The 25,078-nt window shown below is 52.4% G+C and overlaps 6 protein-coding genes across 6 annotated transcripts in view; 2 read left to right on the top strand and 4 right to left on the bottom strand.

Moving 5' to 3' along the window:
• Window positions 1–4,413: 4,413 nt before the first annotated feature.
• Window positions 4,414–5,560, bottom strand: VDAG_02398 (uncharacterized protein; the record flags this gene model as incomplete). Its single annotated transcript, XM_009653051.1, has 2 exons — window positions 4,414–5,164; window positions 5,214–5,560. 2 exons carry the CDS (start codon window positions 5,558–5,560, stop codon window positions 4,414–4,416), a joined length of 1,098 nt encoding a protein of 365 aa, XP_009651346.1.
• A 1,919-nt stretch (window positions 5,561–7,479) lies between these two features.
• Window positions 7,480–9,852, bottom strand: VDAG_02397 (phospholipase; the record flags this gene model as incomplete). The annotated part of the gene is made up of 6 exons (XM_009653050.1): window positions 7,480–7,564; window positions 7,613–7,664; window positions 7,730–8,143; window positions 8,509–8,745; window positions 8,811–8,892; window positions 9,085–9,852. 6 exons carry the CDS (start codon window positions 9,850–9,852, stop codon window positions 7,480–7,482), a joined length of 1,638 nt encoding a protein of 545 aa, XP_009651345.1.
• A 1,167-nt stretch (window positions 9,853–11,019) lies between these two features.
• Window positions 11,020–12,400, top strand: VDAG_02396 (chitinase; the record flags this gene model as incomplete). Its single annotated transcript, XM_009653049.1, has 3 exons — window positions 11,020–11,067; window positions 11,254–11,364; window positions 11,456–12,400. The coding sequence occupies 3 exons, from the start codon at window positions 11,020–11,022 to the stop codon at window positions 12,398–12,400; spliced, it is 1,104 nt and encodes a 367-aa protein (XP_009651344.1).
• Window positions 12,401–12,796: 396 nt separating this feature from the next.
• On the bottom strand, window positions 12,797–14,380 carry VDAG_02395 (uncharacterized protein; the record flags this gene model as incomplete). The annotated part of the gene is made up of 1 exon (XM_009653048.1): window positions 12,797–14,380. One exon carries the CDS (start codon window positions 14,378–14,380, stop codon window positions 12,797–12,799), a length of 1,584 nt encoding a protein of 527 aa, XP_009651343.1.
• A 3,145-nt stretch (window positions 14,381–17,525) lies between these two features.
• On the bottom strand, window positions 17,526–19,067 carry VDAG_02394 (ankyrin repeat protein; the record flags this gene model as incomplete). Its single annotated transcript, XM_009653047.1, has 1 exon — window positions 17,526–19,067. The coding sequence occupies one exon, from the start codon at window positions 19,065–19,067 to the stop codon at window positions 17,526–17,528; it is 1,542 nt and encodes a 513-aa protein (XP_009651342.1).
• A 5,582-nt stretch (window positions 19,068–24,649) lies between these two features.
• The window catches only part of VDAG_02393 (uncharacterized protein), a gene marked incomplete at both ends in the record, with an annotated part of 1,411 nt that continues 982 nt past the window's right edge, over window positions 24,650–25,078 (top strand). The window contains one exon of the mRNA XM_009653046.1: window positions 24,650–24,841. Coding sequence (XP_009651341.1) covers window positions 24,650–24,841 — 192 coding nt within the window. The remainder of the gene's footprint in view (window positions 24,842–25,078) is intronic.

Raw genomic sequence — 25,078 nt, 5'->3', positions numbered from 1 at the left:
GCGGCGCGTGAGGTCTGAGCCGCCCGAGACGAGATCACCTGCCCCGCCAAGGATGGCGACTTGAAAGGCCGTCCAGTCTAGGGTCTTATCAGGCATGACGTCTGCACAAAGTATGGACTCGGGCTTGGGGATTCGAATGCGGCCATGACTGAACGTCGGAATGTTCATGGTGCAGGGTGTCGAGTGGAAGAATATAAACTCAGCATCCTCTGAAGGGACAGGGCGGTGTGTCGGCCGACACTGACCTTTCGATAGACGATGGGGAAGCTGGAGCGGTAGTGTGGAAAGCGTCGCATCTGCTGCAAGGGTCGCTGCGACATCTGAAGATGCTAGACGCGCCTGGGGGTTCTGCAGATGGAAGCAGTCGATCTTTGCCTCGCTATTCTCATGTATATTCGTAGTCGGTAGTGTATCAGTGGATGGTATTCCACAGCACCATTGCTTGCTGCGGGGTCGTGCAGGAACAGGACGTCTCGGTATTATCTCATCGGCCTCAATCTTTCCAAGCAAGTGCCACTTGATCATGCTCGTCACATTGTTGAGGGTCTGGCGCGTAGCGAAATCGCCTCTCTTCCACTTCGGCGACTTGAACGCGGTGTGCCAGACTATCAGTGCGGAAGCACTTGGCGTTGGTACTATCGAGGATGGAGCCATTGGTGCGGGCTGCCAGTTGTGTGAAGATGGGTAACAACAAAGAAGGGAATATAGATACTAAAACGCAGTGGCAGGCAGGCAAACATGTGTCTGCAAGTCGCAGAGCAAAGAATCTGCCATTTTAGAATGAAACGGTTGAGAGCAGCCCATATTTTGATCTTATATCTTCAATCACTGGAGCCGATGATCAAGTCGATGATCTCGACGATTGCAGGTCCGTGAATGGACCAGGCGTGCATTTATTTTTATCACGTCCTTTCAGAGGACCATGGGCTGTGCACCGGCGGGGCACATCCCTGCACCCACAGCGCACTGGGTTAGCGCTGGAATGCCGGAGACGATTCCGGACTCGCGGCAGCTGGAGGTTTCCATTAATGGTCAAGTTCTTGGACCTGAAAGAGGCTGTGGATCCTGGAGGACTGGAATCTGGCCGACCAAAATAGGGTTTGGACCTTGATTCAGGCAGACTGACCCGTCACCCGAGGACTATCACATCGTGCACCAACGAGCATGCCCACGGGAATGACCTTTCATGTGTTCACACCATCTGCCAGAATGTCCCCGTCAATGAGATTTGACTTTATCATATGCCTTTGCTTCCAAAGATTTATGGATCAGTTCACGACGCTGCACTTTGTACTCATCCCAGCGCTGCGTTGGGGTCAATCTCTGAATTCGTGTGAAAGCGTGCCACGTTAAACAAGGGTTGTCCTGGCGAGCCTTCAAGAACAGGACTTTCTTGGCTCGACATCGTGCAAGATAGGCAATGATGAAGCCTACAAGAAGAGCCCCGGCTACTATCGGAGTGATGACTAGGGCCGATGCGCGTGGTGGCCTAGACGGTGATTGCTCGAGGGCGCCACAGTAGGTCGACAGGAGAGGCGCCATTCCAGTCTCTGTAGGATACGGCGCAGCAAAAGTCCATGTGACATCGTAGAGTTCAATGACCCGATGAGATTTCTTTCACAGACGGCACGCTTCCTTATATAAGTGAACGGCACGACACAATCCTAGTTTCCGCTGGTCCCAGCTTTGTTCCTTTCACGGAGCCTTGACTTTGGTCCAATATCCCTCCATGTGGTGCCAGGAATACTTAAGCCGAGCTTGCCTACCAACCATCACGTCCCTCATCGTTCTAGAGCAACACTCCTCAACACAGTTACGAGCCAGAATGAGGTCTGTCGTGATTGGTATGGTGGCTTTGGCCGCCGCATTTGCTCGGGTCCAGGCTCAGTCTGACTGCAGCAGTACCCTCTATTCTGAGGCAGGGAGTCACGGTGAGAGCAGTCAGATTGTTCTCCCCTCTCCCACCTCAAGCTGTAGCTGCCTTGGTAGGCCTACAGTAGACCACCCCGCTCAATCTTCGAGCACGGTCTTAGGCCCGGACAAAGCCATCTCGTCCAAAGATTGGACTGTCTTGTCCTCAATGATACCACACTCCACCTCCACATCCCCCGCCGCGTCTACCACTTACTCGCGACAGCCTTCTACCCCAAGCAACCCGCCGGCCGGCTCAGTGCGGGTTGAATTCATGCTTGACGACACCCGGCATCGAGAGGACATTCAGGTTAAAAATTCCGGTGCTCAGCCTAAGAAGGTACGTTTCATGGCGTGTAATGGGAGAGTCGTCAGCAACAATGGCCTCGGTCTGGTTCAGTGTAATGTGGAGATCAATCATGGCCATTTCAACTACGAAACGGTCCCCGCCTTCACAACGCATTTTCCAGTGTCCTTTGATAGACCACAGAACGTCACCGGTGTCAAATGCTATAAGATATGATGGAAGCAAGAGGAAGTCTGATGATCAATCAATGGAAGTTACGGTCACTGGATCCATGCATCGATCGATATGCTGTCAAATCGACTTTGACACGGAAAGGCTGCTGTGTCGGCGGTTGCTCCAAGTTCCTATCTGAATAGGCCTCTGCATCTGTTTGGTAGCTTACTGCACTTAATACGGAAAACCTGTCTAGGGATTCATGGATATAGGTAGAAATGGCTAATTCTGTTGTGCTTCTTTTTAAATTGGTCATTGAGCCAGGAATGTCTTCCTTCTTATTCAACCCTGGATACGTGATAGCCTGATTCCCGCATGCGTGCCCCCAGACGCCTTGTACCTGGCTAGTGATCAAGAGTTCAAATGGTGAAGCTGAGAGTTTAGAAATGTTGAGCTTGATGGGTTGCTGGCCCCATAAAGAACCGCGCACCAACCAACAAAACATCTACGGCCTTAATCTTCCACTCGTTACTCATGGCACCTGCATTTCATAGCCCAATACCTCAGCATTTCTCGACCCGAGATGTGTCCTACTATCGTGACGCTTAAGACTCTGAGCCTTACATTCAGCGCCTTGACCGACTAGACGAGGCCATACCACGACTGTCTACGCCGCCTGCGGCTATTCACCTCAGGCCCCTCCCTAGGTCTAATCCCGCTGCTATTCCATATCACTAACGCATGGGCACTTTCCATTCAAAGGGAGCCTCGACGACAGGATTTCGTTGGCTAAGCAGCGCGGGTGCATCAGACATCTGCTACAGCGCTTGACGACAACATTTTCCCAGATGTGAAAGACCTCGTGGCAGACGAAGCAATTCTTGTCACCGAAAACTTCATGCAGGAACAGAACTGGGAAAATGGACTGAGGGTCAAAACGTTGCGTGGACTGCTGTATCTGAAGCATGTTTTTGATGATGCGGGCGTGCGCAGCAGGTTGTCGTCGTTCCAAATCCGAAACAGCCTGGCGCCTCAGCGACTCTGGAGCATCAGTCAGTGCCATGGCCAGGGTCATTTCATTCCGGTGTATTTGGCTCAAAATGCTAATCAGCTGAGACTTCTTTTTACACTCTTGGAGCAGTGAAAATAGCTCTAGCCTGGCATCGAGGCCATCTTTAAGGTTTTCGCTATATCGCTGGCGCTTGACCTGGTGCTCTCCGTCGCTCTCAAGAGAGAGCCTGCGCTTGCGGCTTGCATCGACGGGCCTCTGGCGTTTAGCATGATGATCGTCAATATCGCCGGAGTGACCTCTTTTACGACTGGACGACTCCTCCGCTAAGGGTCCGCCCTGATCACTGGGCCCGGCAAGGTGCTGGGAAGCAGCAAGAGCCTGGATGGCTCTGGAAAGCCTTTGCTGGAAATTCCGTGATGCGTCCCAGGATTCCATTGGGTACGTTCCGGCTTGAAGTCCCTGTAAGTACTGTATCATATGATCGTGCCACATTATGGAGGGTTCACGCTCTATATATAGCGCATCTTGGATGAAAGGACTGAATTTGAGACTCGAATGGCATGTTTGTGCCATTTTAAGGCCTTTATGCCATGACCACGATGTAGGCCCTGGCACTGAATTATCACGCAGCACGACGCTAAAGGGCTGGCTAGGGACGAAACTGACTATTATTTCAGGCACAACACATTACACCGCAGTGCGGCAGCTACCGTGCTGCGCCGCTGCAGTTATTCTGATCGAAGCGGTCACTGTGGACAGGATGCTGTCCTGCTTAGACAGAATATCAAGCCCTCTCGGAAGCATTGAACCGGCTACAGGTGGGACTTAAGGAAGCCACTATACCGGCATATCTCCGACATGTTCTCAAGAGAATGTAATATGTGCTGATACTGTATTGGGCATGCAGGGTGGCGCGAAGCCAATAGCTACTTGTTTCGTGATAGGACTATAACCAGGCAGGTGATCGGTACAAAGGCGTTTCATGACTGCCTTCCCTTTCACAGATTGAGCTACAGAAGTGGACATCAAATCACAAGCCCCACCCCCCGAGGGGCCTGTTCCCAGGCAATGTGTCGAGAACCCCCGTGAGAAGTTCATCTATGAGCGGACTGCTTTCACTTCTGCAGTTGTCAACGGTACTCGGCGTAACACCCGGGCAAGAGTGAATGCCCTCAAACCCCGCATTGCAGGTGTTGATGACGTTCTGGAGTACGTTCTCATCCCACGCCGCTAGAAAGTCTGCGTGAGAGCTGTAGCCAGAAACATCCCCGTTGGATAGGACAAATGGCTGAATGCCCTGGCCCTGATGCCAGCGGCCCTTGAATGCTGGCGTGTTCCAATAGACCTCGACTTGCATGTGTGGGACGTGGACCCACCCCTGCGGGCAGTTGTACTTCGTGCCTTGGATGGTAGGGAACGCCATATTTGTTTGGTACTCATCAAGCCGTTTGCTGGGGTCGTAGCAATACGGCATGTGAATGTCCGCCCGCAAGGGAGACGCGAAACCGTCACAGTCAACGTGGGGAAATCCAGTGCCGGCTTCAGGGTTGTCTGGGTCCATCTCGCCTGCTGTAGAGCCGTCAGACTCCGGAGGCCACGAAGGGGGCTCGAAGAGGTTCTGCCGTCGAGGGCAGGTCCACTGCACTGGTTGAATTTCTCCGGCGTCCGGGTCCAAGTTGAGCTTTCCGCGAGTTCCTGGCGAGATTCGAGTGGTAGCGTTGCCACTGACGATCTGGAGACCACGAGGGAAAGCCATAATATTGTCGTCCGTCGGTTCAAAGCTAGACCTAGTCAACCCTCAGACCCAGACCGTCTGCTGCATCCACCTACAAGTAATAAACATTGACGTAGCCAATGTCGACTGGTTCAAACCTTCCGGTTGTAGGATCATGGAAGTAGAGCCACGGAAACCAATAAGCGCTTTTATCGTCAGCAGCCTTTGCGTTCGTGCACGTGGACCGCGTCATGCTCTCGCCGGTGGCATCAGCCGCAAATGCACTGCCGCCCATGACTCCGTGGACGTGCTCGGACACGCGGTTGGGAAACACGATGGGGTCAATCCGGCCCTGAACAATCTCGTGGCCATTGAACTGCAGGAGGGCAAACGTCCTTCTGTCATGCGCGGCTTGACAAAGACGCAAGACAATTGTCGCGATAATCGTGGCTCGGAGATGCATGGTCAAGAATGGTACGGGTGCACCAGCACGAGGGAGCACCGTGTTAGGCAGTCCCCTTGATTGCCCTGAATAGATGGTTGTCAAATATATCATCTACCACAGACCAGGGCCTAGAATGTGGACGAATATTGGCGGTGGACACCCCACACTACGTGGGACTTCTTGCGGGCCCTGAATCCATCACGTAGGAAGTCCCTGGAATGGGCTCTAGCGAGGGAGCGGAACCCTCACTTGGCTTGCCTGATCTCTGGCGATACTTGAAGGGGATGCTGGCACCAGCACAACCTTTACGGCGCCAAACGATCCACACAATGAACCAAAATGAATCTCAGGTACGTCTTACACCCGGTTATTGATGATGCCCTAACATATCTAGACTGTCCAGACCGAGACAGAACCATGCCCACCTCGCCCGGATCGGACAGGGGAAACCAATTTTGACGAGACTCGCCGGAAGCTGTACGAGATATCGTACATGATCCTGGACGTTTACAACGCAGTGGATGAGTACGAAAGGCCGCCTTGCCAATGCGAAGTCTACAGGCAAGAGCTACGCCTCGCTCGACAGAAGCTACACGGTACATTGGAGGCAAACAGAGCTCTGAGCAAAGAAAATGAGAAACTTCGGTTCAAGCTTGAGCACCAAAGTCGAGCCCAGAGGGCTGACCGAGACGGAGTAGTGGGCATGCATGACGACCTGTACAGGAGGATGAAAACCATTGAAACAACGTTTCAGCAGATAAGACAGGAGCAGGAGTTGCCGCCACCTCAGCCACCACCGAAGGTTCAACATATAGCCAAGCACATGAGGAGCAATTTGGAGGACAAGTTGGATGGAAAACCAAGTTTGCGGGATCGAGTCAAGGCAGCACTCTTTGACCCTGGGGAGTCATAACACGATATATGCATGAGTAGATAGCTTTCGAACAAACTATTGAACCTCGCGCACAGCGCAATTCATGAAATGAAGGAAGCCAGCCCCTGAGGCATGTGAACTTGGAAATCCGACGGAGCACAACTTAATCTAACACTATAGTTCTTCAATCCGCTCTGCGTCTCTTTTGAGGGCCGTTCTCTAGGTACGCACCCTTTCTCTTGTACCTTCTTTTGCGGCAACTCCTTCTTCCAAAGACTGCATCAAGCCCTTGGAGCGCCACCAACCGTTCTATGGTAAATGGCGAGTTGCTGATATGGCAGGCTGCTGATGTCCCTTCCCTTAGGGCTATTGTGAGCTTTCCGTACGTGTCTAGTTCGACTACCTTGCGGAAGTTTCCCTCTTTGTCAAAGCACGTCGGGTCATTGACTGCGGATAAGGGCATGTCATTCACCACAATTTGCGCCGAGTTGTCAGACATGAGGGAGAATAGCTCCTGAAACCCCTGCTCGCTCCTTCGGATTGTGCACAGAATCGTCCCAGTACCGATGTATCGCCCTCCAAGTCGTTCGGGTAGAGCATCCAACTCAAAGTAGAATAGAGACGCAACCATGCAACGACATAGGTGAGCTATCGGCTCGGCCAACGATGGGTCGTTCCGCGCTTTTCTCCCCATCTCCGGCATGGAGGTTGCGCTGTCGAGCATCGGCTCATCGCCCTCAAAGTGGACGTTCAGGCGGTGGTACCGGGATCGCATCTGGAATACCTGCCTTACCTTCTTGTCACTCATCTTCTCCCAAAAGAGTCGTCCGAGCCTTGGGACAGCCCCATTTCCCCACACGTTACGCATATCATCTGTCGCCGCGGAATTACTGGGCTGACTCTCGCCCGTGCCTATGGAGACGATGTAATCGGCTTCGTTGAGGAGAGGGAACAGGGCCGCTACCTCGCAGAGTGCGGAGAGGGTCGGGTCGACGAGCGGGCCGGCGTCTTGGAAGGAGCCAACGCCACGGATATGTTTCGGGGGAAAGAACCTGGAAACGCGTCAACTTGGGGTCCGTATGGAACGAGTGTTTTCGATATAGACGACGTTTCCTACGTACCCAGGAGCAGCAGAAGCAGCTCTCCCGCTGTAGTCCGTGTCAGTCAGGTCCAGGGTATTGCCTCGGGCCACTTACACTTCCCACACAGGCACGTTTCCTAATCCCTCTCTCGGCCTAACTACATAGTCTTGAATCTATCAGATCCACGGTCCTCCGTGATTGGGAAGCTAAAGTAGAATCCGATGGACATACCTTGGTCTTCCTGTCTCGTTCCAACGCCGTTGTAATTGGTGAATATTCTCTCCAGAGGCTTCTTGTCGATTGTGGCCACAGGCAGGCCCACTCGTGTCCCGGTGGAACTTGCATGAGAAATATCAAGCATGCCTCTGGCATTATGCGTGAGCCGGAGAGCCTCCTCTATAGTTTTGGGGGAGTATTGACCATCCGCACATAACCATATCAGCAGGTTGATGAGCCGAGTGAAAGATGAGAAAGGAGCGAAGTGGTCGAGAAGACGTCCAACACATTCCCTCAAGAATGAAGGGACGAATGGAATCCGCAAGCCACGACGGCGTTGGAACACTCGCCTGGCCAGCTTCTTGAATCGTTTGATTGCTTGATCTACCGTCGATCCGTTAAGACAAAGTTCAGCCGTGATCAAACCGCCTGGAAAATGTCAGTCTAGGTCGGGACGACTTGGCAGGGGCGCTGACCCGAGCTGATCCCAAAGAATACTTTAATAAACCGAGTCAATGGTATCGGCAACTTGATCGAGTCGTGGATGCGTTTCAAGATCTCCAGGGATACAATACCGCGCACACCGCCGCCGTCTAGACAAAACACGCCCACCCCAGCCGTAGGTGGATGCCTTCGGATGACAGCTTCCTCGGGCAACAAGCTGTCGCAAAGATGGCATTCACTATACAGGGTAGTCCAGGGGTCCTTATCAGACGGGCGTCCGTAGTCCCAAACACAATTGTCGCAATGAACGTGCCCGCAAGGCAGACCGTGTTGGGGAATGTGGGACAAACAGGACAAGCACACGCGGGTGCTATGAGCCTGAAGCCAGCGAGACTTGAAGCTCTTGAGCAAGCGCAGGTGCATGTCTGAAGCTGAAATTGACTCCCGGGTAAGTCCCCTGAAACATTCCGCGAAGTGAGCCTCGATCTGGCGGACGAGCCCACTCCCCGTGGAAAATCCATCAAGATCCACTGCCTCATCCGAGAACACCCGGTGAAGCATGCCGTTATATAGGTCTTTAAAGACATCTACAGGATCGAAGACTAGATCTCTGTCAGCTTCGGCAAGCCGTTCGCCTTCCGGGCCTACTTACAGTGTGCACCAGGTGGATAAGCATCCAGGGAAAGACTCGACCCAATTAGGGGCACTGCAAAGTTTGTCATGTCCGTCGGTGACTTGACATGGCGTAGAAAGTTGGCAATGTGGCTTTCTAAATTCGCAGGAACGGGGCTATGATATCTAGATCCCTGGATGAAATTGAAAGTGTCATCGGGAGTGTCCGCGAAATAATCACATGCCATGTCCAGGAATGCAGCGAAATGTATGATCGAAAATAAGCATCGCGTATTTACCCTGCTCTGGCGCACCTCATCCGAGCTTCTCATCAAGCGTTCTTTCAGGGCTCTGTGGCGGGCAGTGGCAGATATACGGGCGTGGGGAAAGAGGGCCACTACCTCGATCTGCGAAGCCAAGGTCAAAGGGTGCTTCCCTGCTCCTTTCTCCAGGATCTCCAAGAGGTCTATCTTTGCCCTTCTCTCGCTCTCAGCCCCATGGGGAACCGTTGAAGTCGCGATGATTATCCTCGGGTGGGTGCTCGCTAGACCCTGGGAGGAATCGCCTCGGTCCAGCCACGTCATGAGATGTCGCGCGACCCCTTCCAGGCCACCGAGGTCATCGGAGAAGAAGCAGAAAACGTCGCTGAAGGGGCGAAGCAGGCGGCTAAAGAGCTCGTCGGCAGCATGGTCCTTCGCATCCGGCTGTGTTGGCCTCATGAGAGTTCGCCTTCTCACGTCCTGCGGGTAGGCTTTGGGGAATGTTTCGGAATACTCATCAGGAAATCCACCTTCGGCTATCAGTAGTGGCCTGTCGTAAAAGCTACTCTGAGAAGCAAGATGTAGGTGGATCGCCGCAGGTTCTGGCGGCGAACCCGCCTGCTGGGCTCTTTTCACGCCAAACAGCTCCTGGAGCGCGGCCGTCTTGGCCCTGTGACCGACTAGGACAAGCAAACTCGGTTGCTGGGCATCTGGACGCGAGGTCTGGGCTGTGACCTGGCGAGGCCGGTTGGAGATTACGAGGTCGGTGGTGTTCTCGTAAGAGCTGAGTCCCAGCCAGAACGTCGGGCTACGGAGCTTCATAGCGATAATGCTATAAAGAAGAAAGTCAAGAGCGAGCGGACCTTATTGGTATTGGGACTCCTACTATATGTGCGATTGCTGTATTCTGCATGAGTCTGGCGGCCTGGAAAGAGGCCCTCGACGTGAATGTCTGCTGAGACAAGAATTGGGCCATTCCTCCACCACTACATAAGGCGCTTATACCCTAAGTAGATGTCCTACCCGTATTCACTTTCCAGCGCATGCCCTGACGGCTTCATCATGAAGCCGCGCCGACTATTTCGACTAGAATGTTGCTTGTGCTGCAAGCGAAGGTCGTCTAGAAAGCAAATTTCTGGACCAGATGACACTCTAGACCGTTTTATCTGCTCCAGGCAGTACTGTGGCGGTGTGAAAGGCTTCTTGAGGGGCTTCCTGCGTCCAATGTTGAGTCCTTTTGAGACTCTTCATCGCCACCATAGTAGCACCCCCGATGTCAGCGGCAGGAGGGTCGATTTCGAGAGTCCGACGAGTTCGTTAATCGAACTCCCTGGCGACGAGGTATTCGCACACAAAGACCAGTGCCTGCAAAGTGGTGAAGAGAAGGTGGGAATCACTCATTTTGAATTGCCGGACACAGGAAAGGTGGAGCTCGCAGGTGGAATTTGGCCACATCGCATGAATGCTCAGGTTTACAGCCAGGTATACAGTCCTTTCAAGTGTCCAGACTCTCCGGGCCCTCCAACAGTTAGATTCTGGACAAAGCCGGCTTGGCCAATGTGCTAGAGACGCTTCAGCGTTGTACAATACAAAGCAGTACTGTATACGAGATCTATCTGCAATTATGGTGACAGCACGATATGTAGCGTCCAAGCCTATAAGTACGGTCATGTGCAGTAGTCTACTGATGGCGATGCATCTATAAGACGGCTGAGTCCACACGGATAGCAAGCCGGGTCACATACGGCTCTGTCAATATTCAGTTCATGGAATGTCTCAGGAATGTAGGAGTAGGACGAGAACACGGTCTTTCCTCCTCTAATCAACTGGCTCGCGTTCCAGGCCTATTGAGGGGCCAAGCTTCAGGACCAAAATGGCGAGTAACTTTGGTTTCTTGACCTTCTGCTGTCTTTATCTCATCTAGCATCACTTCATACCCAGAGCCATCGATCTTCCTTCCTCACTGACATTGCATCCTTGTCTTTCAAGATGGCGGCTACTTTTCGCGCACTTCTCTTACTGCTGGCATGGGCCAAGGTATCCTCCTGCTATCAAAATGCAATCTATTTCCCGAACTGGTGAGCCAATCTTTTACTTGAAGAATAGTTGACAACCATTTACATGCTATCAGGGCAATCTATGGGCGAGACTACCATCCCCAGGACCTTCCCGCCACGAAGGTCACCCATGTTCTATACGCCTTCTTGAATCTGCGACCGTCAGGGGAGGTGTAGGTTCCATCAGTCTGTGTCGAGGGCGAACACTGGAAATGACTGGTTGCTAGCTATTCCGAAGATCCCTATGCCGACTTGGAGAAACATTATCCGACCGACTGTAAGTCACTATCCACTGCCATGACATGACACTGACCAACTTGGCAGCATGGAACGAGAGCAGGCTCAATGCCTATGGCTGTGTCAAACAGCTATTCCTCCTGAAGAAATCAAATCGCCACATGAGAACCATGCTAAGCATTGGCGGATGGACGCTGTCCACCAACTTTCCCATCGCGGCGAGCACGGAGGCGGGCAGGTTGACATTCGCCCAGTCCTCCGTGGCCCTAATGAAGGATTGGGGATTCGACGGCATTGACATCGATTGGGAATACCCACGGAACGAGAGAGAGGCGGAAGACTTCGCTCTCCTGTTGACTGCAGTGCGTAACGAGCTCAATGTATATAAGTCGACGTACTCCCCCGACTACGACTTTCTCTTGACGATCGCGTCGCCCGCTGGGCAGACTCATTATGAGAAGCTCGATCTTAAAAGGATTTCGGGCATTGTCGATACCTTTTATCTGATGGCCTATGATTATTCTGGCGCATGGGACTCCTATTCCGCTCATCAGGCAAACCTCTACCCAAATGCGGTAAATGACACGGCGACTCCCTTCTCTACAGATGCTGCCATCACGGCCTACCTCAAAGCCGGAGTCCCCGCTTCTCAGATAGCCCTCGGCATGCCGCTGTATGGCCGTGCTTTTCAGAACACGGACGGGCTAGGGAAGCCATTCTCAGGAATAGGTGGGGGTTCGTGGGAAAACGGCGTATGGGATTACAAGGTCCTCCCTCATCCTGGCGCTACCATCTCCAATGATGACGTAGCCCAGGCTTCTTTTAGTTACGATCATCAAAGCAGAACATTCATTTCATTCGACACGCCGAGATCGTTAAGGACGAAGGTTTCTTACATCAAAAAGAAAGGGCTCTCGGGGTCCATGTTCTGGGAGGTCAGTGGCGATAGAACGGATGAGGATAGCCTGGTCGCAACGAGCTTCGAGCTTTTAGGATCTCTTGATGCAAGACAGGGCCTAAATCAGCTTTGTTATCCCGACAGCCGATATGAAAACATCAGGGCGGGGATGGAATAATGGGGACCAGATACCGGCCTTGGGTTGCTCTATGTGGTATGTTGCTAGGCACCACAGGCGCAACAGCCAGGACCTGTTCTGGGACAATCATTTCATTATTAGTTCAGGTAAAGTCAACCATCTCCCAGCAAGTTCCACCCTCGTGAAGATACCTCTTTACCTTTCTTCTAGGGAATTGATACAGCCGCGTCCGGTATTTGATACAGCCGCGTCGGCCTTACAGACGCGTCGCTTTTAAGAGCGCTCATTGGGCCAGTTTCTCTCAGCTGCATAAGTACTTTGATTGAAAGCGGTGAGAGGAAGCTTGCTAACAACCCACTTGCAGCCAGGGATTAATAAAGTCAACCTCGGAGGGCATACAACACAGAAATCTAGTCGTAGAATCTTAATACCACTCTATTCTCTTACTACAATCGAATCAAATACGTCTTCGCCATCAATCTGTTCAAGCATCTCCCATTGACTCTTTGTCCTTCGAATGCTAGGCTGCGTTCTCCGCCCGCTGGCACGAACCCCCGTTGTATTTCCAGCCCCAAGCACCCTTGATTGACTGCGTAATAATGGCTGGGTCGCGACGTTGGCCTGACTGATCGCCGGTTGGCTCGTGGCGGTGACTTGGCTGCTAAATCCCGGGCTGGCCTGGCTAGCCAGACTCTCAATCCTTGTCAGGGTCGACTTATTACGACTCCCCTTCGGTCGGCCCCGTTTACGACCCGAGGGCTGACTGGGCTGGAAGTCAGCAAAATGGTTGGAAGCGTCGATTGCCATGCGCGCTGGAATAGTCTGTGCCGTGTTTCTGGGCCTGCCGCGTAGGGACGTGGCAATCTTGGGATCAAGGATTCGTTGATATGGGTTCCGTGAGCTCGATGGACGGAGCCGCCAGCGTGGGTGGACATCCCATTTCGTGAACGGCGCGTTGGACATGATCCTGGCATGGACCTTGTGGGAGCAAGGAATCCCAAGCTCAATCGAGACCGAGCAGTTGTTATCACAAGGGCCAAGTGGCTCTGGGTACGGGGTCTTCCCCGTTGGCATTGCCTTGCGAGCAATAAGGTACTGCCTGTGAATTAACATAAGGCCCTTCGAGGATACTACCGTTCGGAGCTCCCCCAGGTACTCGGAGCTTGAACCCAAGTACGCTCGGTCAGTAAGGACCTCGTCGTTTGCGCAAGCGTCTCGGAAATCCCTCTCCTGGTCTTTCAGCATATCCTGCATAGCCTCTACGAGCCGGTAGAGGTGGCTCATGCCATTAAGGAGGTAGCTTTTAACGTTGTTGTTGCTTGCCTCAGTGCCTGACGTGACCCGGATGCCAAAGTTCTGAAACCAGCGAATATAACAGCGCGCCCATTGTAGTCGGACCGGCATATACGTTCCAAATAGATAGCGTAATATAGGCCGTTGGTCCATGAACTCTTTGCAGAGTGCCTTCCACGCCTTCTCGTGGGTCTCTTCCGTCTCGGCAAAGAGAACGGACTTCCACATGATCAAGACCCCCTGATAGGTATGGGGGATATCGTCGGTAGAGGTGCTATTGACGAGCGACTTATCGGCGGCGCTCAGCATGGCTTGCGACTGAGAGGCAGGATCCTCTTCGTTGGTACTACTATCGGACGAGCTGCTGCTAACAGGCAGCTTTAGCCATTTCTGCTTCGCCCTGAGTATGACGTTCGAGTTGATGTGGTGGATGCAGAGCTGCTGCTGGGCGTCAGGGAACTGGTCATTCAGGGCAGCCTTCATCGCGTCGTCAAAGTCGGTGATAATAACGGTAGGTTGGCGAATTGAGTGCTTCTCGACCAATTGCTTTATCCCCTCGGCGAGAAACTGGAAGCCCTCGCGTCGCTCGTTATCAATCAAGCCAAAGGCAGCATTGAAAACCGTCCCCAGGCAGGTCTGACCAGTGGCCTGGAAGAGGGGAAGCTTGAAGCGATTGGTGTTATAAGTGTTGTCAAAACTGATGCATTCGGGGAACCGCTTCCACATATCGAGACAATAGGGGAAGGTCCACACGAGGCCCACGAGCCGACTGGGTTGGTCGTCCGCCCACTTGGCGATGTACGGGATGTTGTTCTCGTCGAGGAGTTTAACCAAGGCCCCGGTGGGCGAATGCCCACCTAGCTTATCGCGGTTAATGTCAGCCCGAGCGTTGTATATATCTCTCTGCGTGAAATTCGTCTCGGGATGCTGCTCCTTGGTAATAGCCCGAACGTCGCGTGCCCGGATACCAAGTCGCCGGCTTGTTATTTCGATAGTAGACCTTATAGGACTTGTAAGTCGGCGATGGGAGGGATGGGCAGATGGCGTATTGGTTGGTTTATGGTTATGTTCGTGGTGTTCGGGGTTTGGGTGCTGCCGTAAGAGCCATCTACCCTCCTCGATAGCTTCGCCAATTACCATCCACTTACAGCCACACTTCCGAGACTTCCTTTTACGAAGCCCTACGCCCTTGTGTGGCCCCGGCTGACCATAACGGTCGCATTGAAGAGATAGCCGGTTCTTTCGTCCTTTATATGAATGGACGTTATACTTGGTTACCCCAAAGCCATGGGCCTTTGCGAAGGTATTGACTGACGTAACTAGGGCTTCGAGCGTCGGGAAAGGGTCGCCGGGGATCGGTGGATTGGGAATAATATCTGGAGGAGGCGACGAGGATTGCTGGCCAGGCGAAGATAGAGCTGATTCTAAAGGGACTGTCTGGATAGGCTCGGCGATAGAGCTCTCTTGTGGCAATGATCGGGCTGACTCTGAGAGGGCTACCTGGCTAGGTTCACCGAGAGAACTCTGTGGCGGCGAGTACGGCGGAGGAGGAGAATCATACGCATTATCGCTAAGCGGCGACCAACCCCATCTCTCGCGCCACTGTTGTACCCGCTCGTACGATTGGGCAAGCTGGATAGTTAACCTCCGTCCCTCTCCAACAACGTCACGAACTAACTTCAGGGCTTTCTCAAACTGTGCTTTTGTTGCCGTCGGTGGACTCGGGGTATTTCGGACTGGCTGTATTGGCTGAGGTAGAGCTGGCTGAGGGGATAGGTCTTCGCCTAATCGGCTGACTTCGCGACCAGGGATAGCTGCTCGAATTCGCTGTGAGCGTCTTCGCCCGCGCGGGAAGTTTCTAGAAAGGTATATTTCCCGGTCAAATCGGAGTTCCATCTCTGGCTCGTTAAGCCCATTCCAGCCTTGAGGTCGTGGAAGTGTTGAGAGCGTTTGTGGGTAGGCAGCAAAGATATTCTCAAGTACGCCATCATCGCCGACGCCATAGTACTGGCTAGCGCTTGCCTGGCTACTACTTGTCGAGTCTTGTGGGCTTGTCGGACGCAATCGCGTGATCGTTGGCTCGCTTATGGCCGACCGGCTCGCGTTAGGTCGATTCGCGAGCAGCGGCGGGTGGAAGGGGCCAATTCGAGTGTATCGGGGGCGTTTTGGTGGCCGGGATTGCTCGCTACTACCTGGGCTCCTAGCCCGGGTTCGTCGTGAGGTCGAGGATAGCATAATGGATTTCGTTGTTAATAGGCCAACGAGGGCGAGTAGAGGAATTGGAACTTGCTAAGTTGAAATCACAAGGGCTCGACTGCAAGGTACAAGGAAGCTCCGGCAGAATTCTGCTAGTACTAACAATTTCGGGATTGGCCAATGAGCGCTCTTAAAAGCGACGCGTCTGTAAGGCCGACGCGGCTGTATCAAATACCGGACGCGGCTGTATCAATTCCCAAATAGAAATCCGTGTATGGCTTGGCTTCTCTAGATTCTGTACAGAGTAGATAACGCTTGCTGAATAGTACATACTTCAAAGAACTTCAGACGAACATGTCAAACGGGAAAGGGCCCGAATGCCTCCCCCTATGAGCTCTTGTCGGTTCGCTCAGGTATAAATAACCGGAGTAAACCGGGGGCGGCGAGCTTCAAGGCTCGCGGCGTTGCGCGCAATACCGGTTCACGGTGAATCTGGTGGTGCGAGTAACTGGTGATGTTTTGGGCTAGGTTTGGTTGCTGCCGCGGAGCGGCAGATATAGCCCTTGGCCGCCGGAGTGGCAGGGAGGCGCACGGGCCGCCTCCAGCCTGCACTCCTTGGCGGCGCGCAGTCCTAGTGATATACCAACAGCTCTCGCAGGGAGTAGATCACGTTCTCCTTCTTGATCAGCTCAATCTGTAACTAAGAGCTCTTTACTCCCTCACTTCCATGCTTTCCATTGCCTGTTGCAGTTTGTGAGAACGAGTGTTCTCCCCGAAGGCGCGAAAGGCTTGCGTTCTTCAAAGTAAGCGCCTCTTGCATGGCTTGAAACTGTTTCGGAGGCGCATCACGAGCAACCAAGATCCCGTCGCACTGGGCGAAGGAGAGCCGCAGTCCCAGAAAAACATCGTCTAGGCTAACCCCACGCCTGCTAAGTCCCTCCCATTCACATACGGTCGAGTTCTACTGCTGGCGGAAGGAGAGAATGAATATCTCTTTCATTGCGGCGAGGCCCTTGAGCGGCAACGACACTAAGAGTAACCTCTGAGTTGAACTACTGCTCAACTCGAAGTTCATTGCGCTCGGTTTCGCTCTGACCTGACCTTCCCACAATAAGGGATTCATGAGGGAGTGGAGCATCCGATTTCGAATGAGGCGATGGGCTTGGCGCCGAAAATCAGTGGCCACTCGATGTACGATCTCTTGGCAAATTCTCGCCCATCTTCGTGACGCAATAACCACTTTGTTCGTACAAAGCATTGAAGTAGCCAAAGACACCTAAAATCTAAGTCTACGTCATATACTTGAAAACAGCCTTGCCATTCATTCAGCTCCATCAGTAACAAGTTCATGGTACTGAGGAAGCCCTGCTGAGTTGATCTGACTCAATTGTACACCCGACACCCACACTGACGCCAGTTCAAAGAGTCATATCTACTAACCATTCCAAAGCAGAGAGTCTCACGTCTTGCATTTGTGGTGTCGGGCTGCAGGTATGGGCGCGTGAATTGGCCTGAACGTGCCAATGCAATTCCATTACCAGTCAATTAAGGGGCTGGCAGTGGTTGTGGGCATCCAACACGGCGCCTGAGCCACCATTGCACAACAAGCTAAGTCATCATATGAGATAACTCAAACTCAAACTTCCGGCTGAAAGCGCCTCTCGGATACACGAACCTAGCGGGTCTCTACTTGAAAACATAAACCCAAGCTCTGCTCAACATGGCGTACGAACCGTGTGCAGTCCGCACAAGTTGATCGACTGATAGAAATTTTGGCTCTTCCTCTCATCAGCATCGGCTGAACGTCAGTAAGATCTTGAAACTGGGTACTGTCCCTGATCCAATCGCCTCCTTCCCTGCGATTATTGTACTTCAAGGCTGCCCAAGGAAGCACCATGTGCTTGTCAATGTAGTAAGCAATAAGTTTCTTCTCCGCGTGGGAGGCGAAGTACGTCCCCACAGGCTCAGACCGATCCCTTCCATCTGCAGGCAACTCGTATCCAAGCACGTTACAGAGCTCCCTGACTTTCCCTGTCCAGGATCGATTATTGATAATTAGGTCAATCGCAAAATCCGTTTTCCAGCCGCTGGCAGCGCTGACAATAGGAAACATGGTGCCTCGGTCTAGCCTAGCGATCGTCTTATATGAATCAGGGATGTCGTAGGTTGTGCTGCGTTCGACGAAAGTCATTTGAGACTGCATCGTATTAAGAATGAACCGATCGCCGCCACCATACACATTGTCGTTTGCCTCAGTTTCTGCTGTGATCGGCTCATAAGCTCGCAGTGTGATCGCAATGACTCTGCGATTACTTTCCGCCGTAGACCTTTCGACGTAGTGATCTTTTGTCGCTCGCATTCTGGCTGTGATGGTCGATGGAAGTGCGTAAAACAAAGCTATGCGCCCCTTCCGATCTTGCATGTTAGGATCAGCGCCCTGTTTGAGGAGGAACTTCGCCACTTTCAATCGCCCCCAGAGCACTGCCTCCATCAGAGGTGTTCGTCCTTTCTTATTGGAATTATGAATGCTTCCGCCATGTTTGTGAAGCAATTGAACCATCTCGAGGTGACCTTCGATAGCTGCAAACGAGATACAATTCTCTCCTTGCCAGTCTTTCGATCGTAGCAAAGGATCCCGGTAGGTGCCTATGAGTCGCTCGACATCAGGTATGTCATTCGTAATGCACAGAGAGAAGCACATGGAAAGTCTCCATGATGGGTCACGGTACCATTCTCGCAGGGCTTCGTCCATAGAAGCTGGCGAATCCTGCTGTCGTCGCAAGGGGTCTTCTCGGGCGATGTTCAGATTTTCAAGTCCTCGATGCAACTCATCCATCTCATCATGTTCTTCTGTTGCATCTGATGTATATTCGTAGTCGGAGGAATCCGCATCTTCGTCCGGTGTCATGACACCGACAGTACGAAATCGATGACATTCCTTGTCAAGCTCGTAAAAATAGTCTTTCGCCGCAGGCTCATCAGGATAGCATAATTGGTATTGCTGTGAGCCCACGTCCTCGGCATCCCTATAACAATGGGACTCCCGAGTCTGGCCGATGCGGGGGAGGCGTCCAATGCCGTGACAGTGCCGTGATGAGCAGTAAGGACAGACGACTCGGACCGAGTGGCGATCCCATTCAGTGACAAGGGCAAGCGGAATACGCCGACCGTTATTGTCTAGGAGGCCATTCAATTTAATTTGTGTTTTCGGTGGCATCTTCAGGCTGTTCCTCAAGTTTAGAAGAAAGGAGTCAGCAGGCGTGAATACAAGCTGCACGATAATGGTGTATATTAAAGCCGATCTGGATGTGCGGATTCCTTGTGTGCCTCAGCTGTATTATACCCCCCATTTTGCTTTCTCTCTAGCCCTGATGGCAACTCCAGCTGGTGTTCGGTCTCTTCTTCCTTTACCTTAGCTTCAAATGACGCTTTTGGCAGCCCTCGGCTAATGAGGTCTCATACTTTGAGGATGAACCCGGTTTAGAGTGCACACCTCGAAACGCTACTTATTCGAGTAGCGCCAAGTTAGTGGTCGATACCTTGGCCCTAGTCAAAGGCACACACAATCAGACAACATGTTTCAAAATGCGACCGATCCGTGCCGAGACAGTGATGAAAACGGTAAGACGATTGGAGATCACTAAAAACAGTTCGCTTTTCACGACATGATTTATCCTTTTCCACCAACTAGCGATGCCTCTGCAAGAACCATCAGCTTGGACGTATTATTCCAGTCTGATCTCGTGCCCCATCGGAAAGGTTCAGGCGAAGTGGCTGATGTTCCATGGTTCCAGCCTTCAGGGGCATATCTCTCCATGAATCCGTGCCTCTGACGGGCGTTTTCCGTCATTTTTCACAGTTCCTCGTAGTAGGCTACCTTTACCTGCGCCTGAGAAAGCTGATGGATGAGGGCATGGTTGGCCTTGAGGGATTCCTGCAGCTGTCGATACTCCAGCCTGTGTGAAGTGAAGGAAAAGTCCTATTAACGGGTACATACCCTGTCTCTCACGAATCCTGCGACAGTGACAGCGACAGCGATTCTAGCAGCATTACCTACGTCTTCTCGGAGATTAAGTCTCTTCCGGTGTCAGACTCGTCCGTGGGCTCAGCGAGGATTTAATACAACGGCATAAGGGGAGTTGCTAGTGCTCTTCTCAGCTATTCTGTGCTAAGGGATCTCTTCACTGTTGCTCTTTCGAGTCCCGAAAAAACCAAATGCCGTGCTTATTTGAAAAGCTCCTTGAAGACTTATGCCAACACGGGTGGCAACCTTTATCGAGTCAATGGCGGGCCGGATATCGGATGAAATCCGACGAGCGATCGTTTGGCCAAGCAATGCGGAGCAGGACCCTTTCGAGTGGACACTTGAGCGTCAATTTGCGATGATTAAGGCCCAGGGAAACGCAGAAACAGACTCCCCGACGAGAAGCGAAGGCTCTACTCGGGCGCCACCACCAGGACACGCAAGAAACCAACCACGCAGGCAGCTTGAACAACCTGGGAAACAAGCTTGCTCGTCGGTATGATAGAATTGGCGCGACAGTAGACCTCGAAGAAGCCATCAGTGTCGCGCGACAAGTTGTGGCTGTCACTCCCAACGGCGACCCGAACCAAACTACCTATCTGAATAGTCTCGCAAACAGGCTTCAGAGTCAATATGAGAGAACCGACACACTTGCAGACCTCGAAGAAGCCGTCTCTGTCGCCCGACAAGTGGTACAGCAGCTAATCGGAGGAAAGCCCTTGGCCGTTGTTGGAGGGATAACCGAGGAGTCCTTGACGGCGAAGGACGACTGGCATGGTTCTGAGGTGGTAATGGAGCGGGAAGTTGCAGAGGCGACCGCGACTAGAAACATGGACCTACACAGCCTTTTCTCACGTGACAGCCTCGGAGATACCCTTAGATCTTTAGTGGACTTTTGGGGTTTGAATGATCTCCTTTACGACATGATCGACATCTTCATGCCTCCTGTCAAGACGGGTTACAGACGCCTGAGGTGGCGTTGTGTTAGTTCCCTCAGTCAACTTCTATTATTAAGCTTTCCTTAAGTTAAATTTACTGACCTACGTCTTTAGTTTTGCGGGGCCCCCCTTTGGGGTGACTTCGACAATACCGATCCAGAAGCATGGCACGAGCTCCTGGAGAGACTGCATCATGTGCCAGGCATTGTAAAGATCACTGGCAACACCCGACAGCTTTCCTTGCAGGAATCATATGCCAGCCGTGTCAGTGGGCAGCGTGGGCGGACAATGGGAATTCAGGCGAGAAATCCTGGTACTTACGGCATGGAAAATCAAGGAATCAGAAGTGTGCGTTCAAGTTCAGTGATAAGGGGTCTTGGAACCACAGTCATGAAGCAAGGTACCAGAAGCAGCCCGTTGTACGATAACGGGCAACCTGTTTTGAGGACCGAAATTGGCAACCCGACTTCCGTCGCACCCGACCCGACAACGTAGGTACTTGTCCGGAAGCACCAATTCTTTGAAGTTTGTACACGCAGTGGGAACTACGCGGTGCAACTACAAGAGATTGACTTAGCTTGGGTGAAGTCGGACGGCGACCTTTTCGCACAGATTTAGTCCCGATATCGCCACACCTGTGGATATGGCATCCGGAGGACTGTTCTAAAGCCGCGGGATGTGCACTTCGTGATGGTAAGTCCTCGAACCCTATCATGGCCCCCCTTTTCATCTTGACCATGACACATTGCTAACAGCGAATTATTACTGGCAGTTTTCTGTCTGTCGATCATCACACGATTTGGCTGGGATCCACCGAGGGCCCAGTGAATACCCCCAACAAGAGGAGGTCGACCACCAACGCTATCACTACCGATGCCCTAGAATTCTGATGCCTGGCCATCTACATCACGTCTTGTCTGATTGTTGGAATTGCGAAGACGGCGGAGCAAGGTTTTGGAGTCGGCCAGTTTCTGATGGCCGTCGTCGCTTGCGTGATGGCGGCGATATACTTTGACTTGACAGATCAATGAGGGTCACAAACAGGCCTTGGAGCGTCCATATCACGATGGGTCTACCTGAGAGTAGCGATTAACCTTTGCCCACGTACAATTAGTGTACCTAGGTTGCCTTTGCATGACACTTCGTTGCGATCCCCACCAAATATTATGGGATGCTTCTCTCCTCGTCTGTAAAAACATTTATATGGTTTCATTTTGTTCGTGACAGTATCATTGAACCCGTCATGATATACGATGCAAAATAGCACAATTTGTGGGCGGGGGGATGCCAGTTATAGCGCTCTTGTTTTCCTCCGGACAGGTATCAGTTCTTCAGTTTTCCGTAAACGTTTTAGACCTGGTTGTTGTCTTTTCCTATGTTCTAGTTGCCTCTTTCGTAATCTGTGATGCCACATTAGAGCCGCCCGGCTGCGCTGGGCGTCGGCGCTAACTGATGCTCTTTGCCAACCGCACCCTGCGCGCGCTCCTGACGTGGCGCCAGGAGAGCCTAACACAATAACCGCCAGGTCTCAGGTACTGTCTTTCCAGGCCATGGGTGTTACTTTGGACCACTTGAGATTGACAGGAACAAATGGCATTTAGACTTTGTGTTCCAGTGTAACGAGGAGTCTGGGGCGCTGGACAAGGAGAGAAATAACGTACATGTACAGTGAGTGGACCACCTCAACTCGACCCGACAAACATTCCAACCCAGAACTCAATAAAAACATAGAAAATCAATTGAAATCACTTCTCATCACCTTATTCAGAGGATAACATAGTCGTCTGACAAGTTCTCGTGTTATGGCCGGTATTTCCAGAGGTGCCACAGGTCCGTTTCTTCGGCATAGCCCGAGTCGCGCGACCCGGATTTTGCCTCGTTTCCTCCCTCGTTTGAACATCTACCTCCTCCTGGGTAATCTGGTCTTGTCCATCACCTAGAGTCATACTCCCCCCTTCCATGAGACGTATTTTCTTAGCTCTCCGACGTCGGCTAAGGGTAGCATTCTCGCTTCCAAGTATCTTGAGCCTTGCGTCCCTTAGGACGAACTGGTGCATTATCTTGTGCGTACCCTTTGTGTATTGGCCGGTCGCCTGAAGCATTGATGTTGGGTTTCAGCCATAATGGTTCCTCAATTCGTACCGGGCCATGTATTTGTATATGTTGGTACGCTAGTCTTCCCCCTCCGTGATACCCGTGCTACTAGTTCCCATGCCCATTCCCTGGTCTGGGACTGCTCAGCGAACTGCGTCCAAGCCAAGGTGACCAGTAGTACTGTAACTCCTTGCATAATACAAAGCCCTTATTGGAGGTAATCGGGTGGGACTAGTAAGGACACCATATACCGGCGTAAGGATGAGACCTGGTTTCGGCTGTTGGGGACGACGATCTTTGCGCTTATAGAGGAAAGAGATCGGGAGGCTCGTGTGGGAGAAAAACAAAGCCGAGATGGATGGGCCAGCACAGGGGAGGAAGGTGGTTACGATGCGGTTGCGTAGAAGGCTTCAGTCGTTCATCTCGAGCGTAGAGCGTCATCGTCCAAAATAATGGTTTCGATATCGAGCTTCGTCATCTCTGCTTGCTCTTCTTGTGCCTGATAGCTCACAGCGACCACCTAGTTCGCTGGTCGCCTACAACAGGAATCGAAGCATCATGGATAACTTTATATTTCGGCGATGCTTTCCGTGTCGTTGACGAAATGCTGCGGTTTTCCGCGATGGAACTCCGTCGCCAGCCTTGCCCCTGCATCGTTCCGTGGATTTGCTGGCGTCTAGCTCCAAAACGGGATTACCCATGCTGGACACGTCATGAATGCTTTCGGACTCATGACCCTGCCTGGCGTGGGTGTCGGTGGGCGTGGCCTCCATGGCCGGCCTGATGATACCGTGAGTTATGACGTGTTTGCGCTTACGTAGCAGAAAGTGCCTCTGTCTGACCGATCGCTCGCCGAAAGATAAATCGTCTGGTGATAGAACAGCGCCGTCTGCGAGGTTTGCCTCGGGGTGTGTGAGCGTGGTATTCGACACTGCGACCACATGAATGAGTGATTTACGGGTAAAGCTGCATCACAGCTGTGCGACCGGAACCACGGGATCACGTACCTCGATTGAAGGGCTCCCGAAAACCTGTGTTGCGAATGCGGCGGCGCGTTGAGGTGAGGGAAGCTGAAAGACGCGGGCTCTGTGAATTAGTACACATGGTCAGCATGGCTTGGGAGACCGAGTATGGATAGATCTTGTCCCCTTGGTCGTCAATCGCTGCAGATTTGTACTCTGGGCGTCGTGCTTAGTCCGAAGACGAGGTTTAGCAAACGTAGGCTGGAAATAAGGGTACCTCAAGAAAGACTGGCCAAAGATGGGTCCTCATTCTTTTGGAAACTAGCCTGTCACGGGTCTGCCGAACAGAGCTCGTGTCTGTTGCAGCCCCCTCACCCGAACATGGAAGAAGAAACAGAGAAGACTTGCCCGGGGTCTGATGCGAGCTTCGGCAAGATGGAGGTATGAACGAGCGAAATCTAGACAATCATCAAAGAAGCTGGCAATACTGTATACAAAATTAGATGAAACATTAGGCCGGAAGGTAGCTGCATATAACTCACATTCCCTTGGCCAGCCCATGCAGTTGCAGCAGCCGCCCCCAACCTCGCGACGCACTCGCGACCCACACGCTAAAAAAGGACATTGATCGTCGTTGAATTCGCTCGTGTCCCGATTCAGGGCCTTAAACCTGGCCCAAAGAGGCGGGGCCACGTTCAGGGTGAATACATAAGTACGGCTGTGGGAGATGCGAAATGGCCAGTGTATGCTCTTACAGTACGAGCAAGACCAAGACGCCAATATGGCTGCCCGCGAAGTCGAACGATACAATAAGGCGGTCAGGAGGAACATCAGCTCCTTGCTGACGAAATGCGAAAATTACAGCAGTCTAGGGGGCATCGAACTCGCTCTGTACATCTCCTTCCCCCAAAATGGAGGCTTCGTTTCATACGAGTCGGCCAACCTCAACTGGCGCCAAGATATTGAAGCCAAGGTAGGCTCGCTTCTCCTCCGTCCGTTTTTGTCGCCTCCTCTGATCACAAGCAGAAAGCCCACACACCCCCAACCCTTGTCCTGCCGGGGTCCCTGGTGAGGTCGATTGGTCGTAAGGTGACGGGGTTCCGTTTCGAGCAGCGAAGAGAGCGTCGCACGAGGAGGAGCATGATGGATAGAGCCGGACAGCTGGCGACAGACTCCAGATCCGAGGCCTTGAAGAGAAGTTGGCGAGGAA

Source organism: Verticillium dahliae, genomic scaffold, assembly GCF_000150675.1.
Source record: "Verticillium dahliae VdLs.17 supercont1.4 genomic scaffold, whole genome shotgun sequence".
NCBI classification, from domain to species: domain Eukaryota; kingdom Fungi; phylum Ascomycota; class Sordariomycetes; order Glomerellales; family Plectosphaerellaceae; genus Verticillium; species Verticillium dahliae.
This window is presented reverse-complemented; position numbering and strand designations above follow the sequence as displayed.